The 11963-nt window shown below is 38.4% G+C and overlaps 1 protein-coding gene across 1 annotated transcript; it reads left to right on the forward strand.

Moving 5' to 3' along the window:
- Positions 1-7065: 7065 nt before the first annotated feature.
- On the forward strand, positions 7066-8114 carry LOC100352387 (olfactory receptor 5B12). The gene has a single exon (XM_002709172.4). It carries the CDS (start codon positions 7109-7111, stop codon positions 8051-8053), a length of 945 nt encoding a protein of 314 aa, XP_002709218.2. The 5' UTR covers positions 7066-7108; the 3' UTR covers positions 8054-8114.
- The last annotated feature ends 3849 nt before the right edge of the window (positions 8115-11963 follow it).

Raw genomic sequence — 11963 nt, forward strand, 5'->3', positions numbered from 1 at the left:
AGAGTAATAATTCAGAGAATTTGTTCTCTATTTAACTGCCATTAAAAGGAATAACTCCATCTAGATAAAAGGAAGACCTCTAGGCAGACAGGGGAACAGGCAATTAATAAACTGGTACAATAAACTGAAGTTTTGAAAATATGGTACAGAATACCGAGTGCCAACTTCATCTGCCTGCATTAGCTAATGCGAATTAGGGTGGTTGTGGTTGACATACACTCTCAGTAACTCTGTTTAGGAGCCTACACTCAGAACTCTTTTTGGCCTGTGAGGATTCCCTCAACAAGATGCTCATAATCACCACAAAGCACATCTCCAAATCACCCCATTAACAATGTTCACCTTTCCCTTTTATTATCAGTTTTATGTCTTTTTTAAAAAGCATAAATGGATGTTGACTTTTGTTTTAATCTTTAAGTGGTTATAACATTTTCTTTATTCTGTTTATTTTGTGAATTATACTGCTTGATTTTCTAATGGTAAATGAAGCAAGAGTATTTATGGAAATTGTATGTGGTGTATTATGATTTTTATAAATTGATGACATTTATTTGTTACTTCTTTGTTTAGGGTTCTAAGATCCATTTCCAAAAGAGAATGTGGCCTCTGTTTTTCCTTGCTTATAATACCCTTGCTGACTTTTTTTTAAAAGGTATGTTGGCCTCATGAAATGAAACAAAGTGTATTCACTAGTTTTTACTCTCTGAAATACCTTTTATAAGTTTGACTTTCTTTCTTCTTTATTTTTTAAATTGACAATTTATATTGTATGTTTTATTCTGTACAACATGATGTTTTAATATATATATATATACATATATATATATATATATATACATTGTGTAAAAATTAAATCCACCTAATTAACAACTGCCCTGACTCATACAGTTATCTTTTTTGTGTATGGTAAGAAAACTGAAGATTTGCTATCTACATTTTTCAAGAACACATTATAGTGCCATCAACTATAATCATCTCATTGTACAGTAGAACTCTTGACCCTTATTCCTCCTAATGGCAGTTATGTACCCTTTGATGAACATCGTCCCATTCCCCACAACCAAGTCAGCCTCTGGTAACTACCACTCCAGTCTACCTCAATGAGAACAATATTTTTAGATTCCACATATGAGTGAGAGCATGTGGTATTTGTAGTTATCACTTATAATGTCCTTTACATTCATCCATGTTGTCACAAATGACAGGATGTCATTCTTTTTTATGGCTGAATGATATTCTATTGTGTATATATTCCACATTTTCTTTTTTTAAAAAAGATTTATTTATTTTGCTTTGAAAGTCAGAGTTACACAGAGAGAGGAGAGGCAGAGAGAGGGAGAGAGGTCTTCTATCTGATGGTTCACTCCCCAATTGGCCACAGTGGCTGGAACTGCGCCTGTCCAAAGCCAGGAGCCAGGAGCTTCCTCCGGGTCTTCCCACATGGGTTCAGGGGACCAAGGACTTGGGCCATCTTCTACTGCTATCCCAGGCCACAGCAGAGAGCTGCATCAGAAGAGGAGCATCCAGGACTAGAACCGGTGCCCATATGGGATGCCGGCGCTTCAGGCCAAGGCGTTAACCTGCTGCGCCACATCACTGGCCCCTTCCACATTTTCTTTATTCATTCTTCTGTCGATATATACTTATGCTAATTCCATATCTTAACTATTGTGAATAATGCTGCAGTGAATAGGAGAGTTCAGTTGACTCTTTGAGACAGTGATTTTCTTTGGATATTTATTCAGAAATGGGATTTTTGGATTATGTGTTAAGTTTTAACTTTTTGAAGAACTTCCATATTGTTTTCCATAATGGTTGTACCAATTTAGATTCTCACCACCATTATACAAGGATTCCTTTGCTCCACAAACTGGCCAACACTTGCTATTTTTTACTTTTTGATATTAGTTATACTAACAGCTATGAGATGATATCTTACAGTAGTTTTAATTTGAATTTCTGTGATTAGTGATGTTGACTATTTTTCCAATTGATGTGTTGGTTGGTTGTATGTCCTCTTTGAAAAAGTGTCCCAGTGAGTATATTATTCATCTGCTCTGCCACAAGGACCACACTAAGTATCTGTGCAGTCCTCAGTGTAAGCTCAGATTCCCCAGAAATGTCTCTCTTCAGGTAAACAGGGAGCCCTGATCCTGTGGAGCCTCCCACAGTGACTGGCCAATATCCCAGCCACACCCTGAGTCCTCCCATACAGCCTCAGTGTTTTCATAGTCTGGGCACACAAGCCTCCCACAGTTACAAACGCCCAGCTCCCCTGTCTATTCTCCCCACTAGTCAGGATTCTCCACATGGCTGGTTGCTGGGTGGGAACATGAGCTGGCGTAACTGTTACATGTGTCCAAAATGGCGCTTGCTATGTTATTACAGAACATCTTTGCAGGATGATCCAGGAGAGAGAAAATGTGCCCCCAACTTTGTTTTTTCTCCTCTAGTTTGGTGGGTACACTATCCCCCCATGGGGCTCCAAGCCTGATTCTCTCTAGGCTCTTCTCTCTCTTCTCTTCCTGCAGCTTTTTTTTTTTTTTTTTTTTGACAGGCAGAGTGGACAGTGAGAGAGAGAGACAGAGAGAAAGTCTTCCTTTTTTGCCGTTGGTTCACCCTCCAATGGCCGCTGCGGCCGGCGCACCACGCTGATCCGATGGCAGAAGCCAGGTGCTTCTCCTGGTCTCCCATGCGGGTGCAGGGCCCAAGGACTTGAGCCATCCTCCACTGCACTCCCGGGTCATAGCAGAGAGCTGGCCTGGAAGAGGGGCAACCGGGACAGAATCCAGTGCCCCGACCAGGACTAGAACCCGGTGTGCTGGCGCTGCAAGGCAGAGGATTAGCCTAGTGAGCCGCCGTGCCAGCTCTTCCTGCAGCTTTTTCACCAGTGGCTTAGGCTGCTTCAGTCTACTCTCACCTTGCTCTCCAATGCTGGTGTGGAGGCTCTCAGCTGGTGGGGTCCCAAGTTGTACACGTCTTTGCCCTCCACACAGGTCCATCGTGTTCCTCCAATTTGTGTAGTTTCCTCTGCTGTTTTCTCCCTAACTCTTCCCTGAGACTGCACTCTCTCCACTTTTAAAAAACTATCTTCTCCTAGTCTCTAGCAGCAAGTTTCCTCCATACTCTGCCATCTTAATATCCATTATACTTGAACACTGTGAAAGTAAGGATGCATTTCTGCATGTGTCTATGTTCCTGTGTCTCACTGCTTGGCTAACACTCACTGACATTAATTAGTAGTGAAATGAATTGATATTTCTTCTCAGTTGTTCAAGCATTTAAGGTGAGGTAAGAGAAGGACTAGAGGCAGGTGTTGTGATGCAGTGGGTTAAGCTTCTGCTTGGGATACCTGTATCCCATATAGAGTGCCTAGTTCCAGTCATAGCTGTTCTGCATTTCTGACCCTTTCTAGTAAGGAGCCTGGAAGGCAACAGATGATGGCTCACATCCTTGTGTGCCTTCTACCCAAGAGAGATTCTCAGATGCAGTTCCTGACTCCTGATTTGGCCTGACCTCATTCCTGGCTGTTGTAGCCTCTTGGGGGAGTAAATTAGAGGACAGAAGGTCTCTGTCTCCCCCTTTCTCTCTGTCACTTTGCATTTCAAACTAATAAATAATAATTTCTCTTTTTAAAGAAGGAGATGCTCTAATTCCTGGAATTCATTTGCCTTATTTAATTACGAAGTATGTGTCCCAATCACCTGATAGTCATGAAAAATTGTGATTTTGAAATTCTTGCTGTGGCTTTATTACTGCAAATAATGTAAATACATCCATAATCTCCAAAAACAAGCAGACATGGGTCCCCATAGACACTTTAATCATCTGTTTCCTAGTTGCTTGAGATACAGTGGTTGGTAAGCCCTCTTAGGGTATTTGTCCTCTGAGAGCACCATGACTATCTAATTATCTCCTAGTTCTTGTTCAACCTTTCAAGTACCTACATGACTACATTTGGCCTCATAGTAGAGATGGCAGCCCTCAAATCTGAGTCACCTTGACTATCAATTTATTTTCTGGTTATTAATAGTTACTTTGTAGGAACAATGACATTCTACAAAATTGATATATTACTAGGACCCTTAACAATATGCAGGGGAAGAAATTTCCCATGCAGTGGTATTGATTGTGGTTATGATGATTACTCCTTCCAAGCATAAGACATTACAGAAGTTCTCTTGATTTCTTAACGGCAGTCCTGCAAAGAAGATGTTGACTGGGCTGCCTTTTAAGTCTACTTTTATAGATTAAGATATTGAAGCCCAAATAGATTAAGTGAATTATCTAAGAGAGAGCAGCAGAACCAGGACAAAAAGTCTTAGTAGATGATTCCAAGATTGCTATCACTTTTTTTTCCCAATTTCTCCATGCTTCTAGAGAACTTTAAGTCTTTTGGCCAAACACTACAGAATAATCTCCAAATAAAGATGTTTTCCCTTTGTTCAAGGACTGAATTTATGATTTGAGTTCCATTCACACATTAAGTTGCTGGAATTGCATGTTGTATTGCTCAGAGGGCAAGGTAAGCCTCTTGATCAAACCTGCTGTCTGCATGAAGTTGTAAGGGCATAAGTAACCAGAAAAATGCATCAAGGCATCTATTCATCCTTTGGTTTATTCATATGCTCATTTGAATATTTGGATTATTTGTTTTATCTGTTTCTTACATCCACAGGTTGTACAAATACTGAAAAAATTCTTTTAGAGTATTTTTATTCATCATGTGCCAAAGGAAAAAACACAAGAAGGACTTGAGTCTCTGCAAAGTATAAGCATGCATGACTTTGAACAAATTATTTAAACTATGTATTACTTTTCTTTTTCAAGGAATATGATATTATTAGTTAATTTGACTAATCCAGATTTGTTGAGAGAATCAAATGGTGTATCATATAAAATTTTATTGAAATCTGGAAGCTCATACCAATATTTTTTAAATATCAAAAGAAAGAATATAGATTAATAAATGAAGGCAAAGTCAGGATTGGAAGCCAATGCACCAAATGAGGATCTGTAAAATTACTTAAGATACAATGATCAAGGCAGTGGGGAAATCTGATCTCAAGTCCTGTTTCTGTCATTATCATCTACTGATAAACTATTTACTATTTCATAGTCTAAGAGACTACAGTTTACAAGATATCATCCATTATCACATACTCCTGAGCAAGTAAGAAAATGTTCTCTCCTTGGGAATGTAGAAAAAGAACAGTATATAATATTCATCAGTATAAATGACTGCCTCATTCCACCAAACACTTTGAGGTCAGGGAATGTTTTGTACACAACCTAGTGCATAGGGAATTACTTAATGTTTGTAGGGAGAAGGAAAAAGCATGAATAGTACTCACCACATTATACAACTTTCTGAATGGTGTTATTGAAAAGTCAGGCTCATTTTTAACTTTCTGATGATGTTTTGAGGATTTGGAAGTGGTTTCAAATATTTGTGGATCTGGTTATTTTTATTTTACTGAGGTCCAGAAAGACAGATTATTTTCACAAAGTCACACAAACTAATCTAAGGGGAAGGAATTGGAGAAGTTTTCAAGGAAGCTTTGAAACATGTAATTTTTTAATGAATACATGAGATCTGTGTTAGGAGAATAAACAACTTTGTCATACACAGTTCTCAAAAGAAACCGAAGCATCCTATCTTAGTCTAATGCAAAAGAAAATTTCACCTCTGTGCATCAAAGCCCAATAAGAGGTAAACAAAATTAAGCAAATGCCTCACTGAACTATTACTATTCTTTCTTTTCAATAGACTAAACCACATTTTAATTTTATTTTTCCTCATGAAAGTTCTGGGTTAAAACTTAAGAATTTCATATGTGGAGAGAAAAATTGGTAAAATCTTTCGAAATAGTTCCTAGCACATTTTTTAAATTTGAGAAATCTTTATCTGTGGTATTGATTAAACTGAATTGTTTTGAAGAATTAAAGAGTGTAAGAATCAGTTAGCACCAGATAATTCCCATCTAAGCAAGGTCATTTGGATGTAGTAGTAAATAGTGTATGAATGTAACTTAATTGTTATTTTTTAAGTATTTCATTCCTTATAGATGGTTTCCACTATTTTTACAATTGTTTAAACACCAGGTATACCATAATATGCTATAAGATCATTGTATGCTAATTATATGCCTCATTTAATTATCTCTCACATAACACTGTTCTTGTCAAAATGGAAAGGATTAATAAAAAACAATTCAGGATTGCATCAATTTTACTAAATATTATTATTTGATTACTGGCATCTCTCCAAAATTCATTTTGGATTCCCAACCTCTAATGTGATATTAGGAGGTGTAGCCTTTCGGACGTGATTGCTAGGTCATGAAAAAGGAGTCCTCTTGAATGGGGCTGATTTCTTAGAATAGAAGTCCCAGAGAGCCAATCAGCTCATCTACCTTTCAAAGATGCAACCAGAAGATGCCATCTATGGCATTCATGGCATAGGTGGTGTCTTCTCACCAGACACCAAGTCTATCTGTGCCTTAATGTTGGACTTTCCAGCTTTCAGAATTGTGAGAAATAAAGTTCTATTTATAAACTGCCATGCCCAAGGTTTTTCATTGTAGTAATCCCAATGGACTAAGGGACAAAGATATTCTTGTAAAAAATGAAGAATGGTTTGCATTTGTTTGACACAGTTTCAATTGGAATTTTTACTCTTCCAGTTAGTGATTAAGCTGATGAACTAGCAGGGATGTTTTCTTTTTTTTTATTTTTTTTAGCTTTTATTTAATGAATACAGATTTCCAAAGTACAGCTTATGGATTGCAATGGCTTCCCCCGCAATAACTTCCCTCCCACCCGCAACCCTCCCCTCTCCCACGCCCTCTCCCCTTAGCATGGATGTCTTCTTTGCTGGGCTTTAGTTGACTCTTCTATGAGGTTAGGAGATTGAGTTGAATTATCTCCAAAATTCTTCCATCTGGGACACTGTATGATTTGTAAGAATACAAGATTCATTTTTTTGGCATGGCATGATTTAGATGAGGGTTCCTTGGAAACAAATTATTGTCATACTGAAATTAGGCACAGAGTGGACGTGCTGATTCTCTTTTCTCATTGCTACAGGGCAGTCACTTAGTTCCCCATGGAGAACAGTACAGAGGTGACTGAATTTCTTCTTGTGGGGTTAACTGATGACCCAGAACTGCAGACCCCACTCTTCATAGTCTGCTTTTTCATCTACCTTATCAGTCTGATTGGAAATCTGGGAATTATTGGGTTAGTTCTATTGGACTCTCGTCTCCACACGCCCATGTACTTTTTCCTCAGTAACCTCTCCTTGGTGGACTTCGGTTACTCCTCAACTATCACTCCCAAGGTGATGGCAGGACTCCTCCTAAGAGACAAAATCATGTCCTACAATTCTTGTGTTACTCAGTTCTTCTTTTTTGTAGCTTTCATCACTGTTGAAAGTTTCCTCTTGGCCTCAATGGCCTATGACCGCTATGCCGCAGTGTGCAAACCCCTGCATTACACCACCACCATGACAACAAGTGTGTGTGCTTGTCTGGCCATAGGTTGCTATGTCTGTGGTTTCCTGAATGCCTCCATTCACACGGGGAACATTTTCAGGCTGTCCTTCTGTCAATCCCATGTAGTTGATCACTTTTTCTGTGATGCCCCTCCTGTGCTGGCTCTGTCATGCTCAGATACCTATATCACTGAGATGGTGATTTTTTTGGTTGTGGGTTTCAATGATCTTTTTTCCATCCTGGTCATCTTGGTCTCCTATCTGTTCATATTTACCACTGTCCTGAGGATGCACTCCTCTGAAGGACGTCAGAAGGCCTTTTCCACCTGTGCTTCCCACCTCACTGCAGTCTCCATCTTCTATGGGACAGGTATCTTCATGTACCTACAGCCCAGCTCCAGCCACTCCATGGGCACTGACAAAATGGCATCTGTGTTCTATGCCATAGTCATTCCCATGTTGAATCCACTGATCTATACTCTGAGGAATAAAGAAGTCAAGAATGCCTTTAAAAACGCTGTGGGGAAGGCAAAGTCTTCTCTAGGATTCACATTTTAATTTCACAAAATCCACAATAAGCTAACTTAGTCCACTTTGGATACTTGTCATTTAAGTCCAACATTCAAGCTTCCTTAAGGACAATTTCTGTTAACTGTTTTAAAACCTGTGTATTCGTTGTATGGGTCATTATATATATATATACATATATATATATATAAAATGATATATATACACACACACACACACATATATATACATACATACATATATATGCATATCTATATGTATATATATATATTAAATCTGGCATTTAAGTAATAAAATGTTGCATAATCTGGGAATCATATTTGCCTTCCTCCCTAGAATTTGCTTTAGTTGTGTGTGTGTGTGTGTGTGTGTGGTAGTGATTCTTCTGGGTTGTGTACATTAACGGTATTTTCTTTGTTCTATGTGGCTGCTGTAGAAGTAGATCGTCTTCTCAGCTTAGTGGTCAACTGAAAATTGGACATACTTTAGTAAATTCTTTTTCTAAGCTAAGCAAGATTTATTTAAGTCAGAAGCCTCCTGTCATAGCAGCCAGGATGGGGGCTCCAGGAGAGGCAGGCCCTTATTCATGCTTTTAAATGACTGATCTCCTCAAGCCGTGTGAGTAGTTTCTGTGTAGTGTGTTAGAGCGTGTCCTCAGTGCTTCAGCAGTTCACCTCCTGCTTTAGTCTTCATTTCCTGCTCACGCTCAGCCAAAGAGGAAGCGGTAAAACCTCTCAGGCCTTTGCTCCTCAGGCGGGAAGCCTTGCACATGCGCCTAATTGCATGAACCTCAGATATTCATTTGAGCATTTCAAGTCCTTCTATGAAGATCTGTTTTCTCCCAAAATGTCTTTTAACAGTTTTATCAGATTATTGTTTGCTGCAGCTGATAATTACATCTTAAGGCAATTGCAGTGTTAAATAATTGCTGCTCAATGCTTTGGTAAACTCGCTGTTAATAGGTTTTTTTCCTCACACAGTAAACCGAGTCAGTGAAATACAGATAAAACCTAATGAGACTTTCCTAGAGAGGAACCAGACAGGTGAAACCGTGCCATCCTTCTAGGATGCGGCCTTTTCATAAATTCCAAACACATTTGATTCACCTTTCTAGATGTTAGGCTGATGTTTTTCTGAGCTACTGTAGTTTGGTCTGCTGAGTTTCAAGGCCAACACAGGGCCTGCAAATAGAGCAAGCTGAAATGCCGAAAGCTCACTGTTATTACATTTTTCTCTGGAGTAAATACTCCTTGAATAGTTGCAATTATTTGGTTAATTTCTACACTTTTGAACTTTTTTTGTTTTAAATGAATATTTGATTTAATAAAGATGTAATATCTGGTTTTATTAAGTTTCTTAGTTCAACGTTATGCTTTACTATTTTTAAAATTTTTAAGTACTTTATATTTTGTTAAAAATTTTTTGATTGCCACATAACAACACATATTCATGGGGTGCTTTGTGATGTTTAGATGCATGGATACATTGTGTTATCTTTTTCTTTGCGCTGAGAACATTCAAAATCATTTCTTCTACTATTTAGAAATATACATAGTTGTCAACTTACTGTGCGATAGAATGCTAGAACTAGTTCCTGCTGTCTAACGGTAACATTTTGAGTACTGAGTAGCCTTTCCTCAGCTGCCTCTCCAGTTCTTCTCCACTCTGCTAGCCCCATTGAACTCTTACCTTCCAGGGGATCAACTATTTTAAATTCCACACATGAGTGAGATCATGTAGTTTTTCTGTTTCTATACCTAGCTTATTTCCTAATATACTGTCCTGTTGTTTCATCATTGTTATGAATGACAGAATTTCAATCTTTTTTTGATTGGCTAGTATTCTATTATGTATATATACCACATTTTATTTATTCCTTCATCTGCTGATGGACACCTAGGTTTATCCCATTCATTGGTTATTGTGAATAGTGCTGGAATAAATACATGAGTTTGGATGTCTCTTCAACACACTAATTTCATTTCCTTTGGATATACACTCAGTAGTAGAGTCGCTGGGTGATAATAACAGAGATACAGAGAGAGTAGGGGAGAGAGAGAGAGAAAGAGAGAGAGAGAGAGCGAGGTATCTTATATCCACTGCTTCACTCCCTAAATGGTAGCAATGGCCAGGGCTGGGCCAGGCCTAAGCCAGGAGCCAGAAACTTCTTCTGAGTTTACCACATGGGTGCAGGGGCCCAAGAACTGCTTTCCCAGGTGCATTATTAGCAAGCTGGATTGAAAGTGGAGCAGCCAAGACTTGAACCAGTGCCCATATGGCTGCTGACACTGTAAATGGAGGATGAACCTTCTATACCCCTGCACTGGCCCCAGAAGGCTAATTTTTAAGTTGATAATTTTGTATGGCCCATGAATGATGTTATAAATATCCAAATGGCCCTTGGCAGAGAAAAGTTTCCCAATCCCCGAAAGACCTTAACTGCTGCCTCCTGTGGCACACATTAACAGGAAGATGGATTGGAAGCAGAGTAACCAGGACTCAAACTAGGCATCTAGATGTGAAATGTGGGTGTCTGAAGCAGCTGAGCCAAATGTCTGCTCCTTGAATCTATGTTTTGCTAGGTGTGGACTCCTAGGAAGTCATACACCTCTGCAATTCTCACTTTCCTTCATGAAAAAATGTAGACAGTTGTACTATCTTACAGCATTGTAGCATAAAGGTGTCAGACTGTATAACATATAGTTTTATTCATGTCAACTTATAACAAATCCTTACATAATTACAGCATAAATATTATGGTATGAACTTAAAAAATTGTGAGAATAGAATAGAAATCTAGGTAGAGTTTCTTATAATAGAATAGAATGAAAATTTTATTTAAGAATACTTCAAAAGTCATGGAAAATGGAATTAAAAGGTATGTTTATTTTGATGCAAAAATTTTGAAATCCATGCATGAGAACAATGCAAATATTGTTGCACCAAAACAATCTCATATCAGAAATTAATAGACTATCGTACACACCAATAAAGATATTACATTTGCTAATATGCTATCTTTGGAAAACAAAAGTGTTTAGGATGTAGACCTCGAATTTGGTGTTAAGGGACTAGGAGAAGATGGGGACAGCACAATGATTGCCAGTTAATGGGAGCTGTGATATAGGCTTCAAATTCAAATGAAGAAAAATTGCAACATGGAGCTCACCGTAAAGCAAATCTGAACACAAGAGTAAAACCCAAGGTCAGACTTAGAGACTAATCTGTAACCTAAAGACCAGGACATTGCTCCTTACATTTACCAAAGCAAGATGGAGGCCATCACTTCATACAAATGATCGTGTTATAGGGAGCACTCATCAGGGTTTTACTTACCGTTTGTCACGTTGTGTGAATGAGGCCCAGAGGAATTTAGTTAGGACAGTGCTTCCCAGATAGTAAATGATAGGTTACTATTTGAATGTGTATGCACCTCTTCCCAGAGCTTGCGTTCCTATACCTGATGTATTAACTTCTGTTCACATTTCCAGAGTGGCCTTTGCTGCTGCATTGATTTTACTGACTCTAATTTACATATGAGTATCTATCTCAGTTATTCTGTTGTAAATTCCAAATCTAGGTAGAGTTTCTTAGTCATTTCTATACTCGTGATTACTAACAATAAACTTAGACCAAAGAAATCAATGAATAATGTGAATTGGATTAGTTCAATTCAATATCAGCTAATGTGGGACTTGGGAACTAGTCTTCCTGGGTACAAAGCTTGACTCTTCCAGTTAATACCTGTGTAAACTTGAATAAATTATTCAAACATTTTTAGCCTAAATTATGTCAATAGATAAATGAGGGTAATAACCAATTATCCTCATAGCACAATTAAGAGGATTGAATGCACATGCACGCGCACACACACACACACACACACACACGACCAGTTGGCATTATTCACAGGTTCTTTAACTTCAAATCTGCCTACTCA

This window comes from Oryctolagus cuniculus, chromosome 1, assembly GCF_051225735.1.
Source record: "Oryctolagus cuniculus isolate XC-2025 breed Fujian yellow rabbit chromosome 1, ASM5122573v1, whole genome shotgun sequence".
In the NCBI taxonomy this organism is placed as follows: Eukaryota; Metazoa; Chordata; class Mammalia; order Lagomorpha; family Leporidae; genus Oryctolagus; species Oryctolagus cuniculus.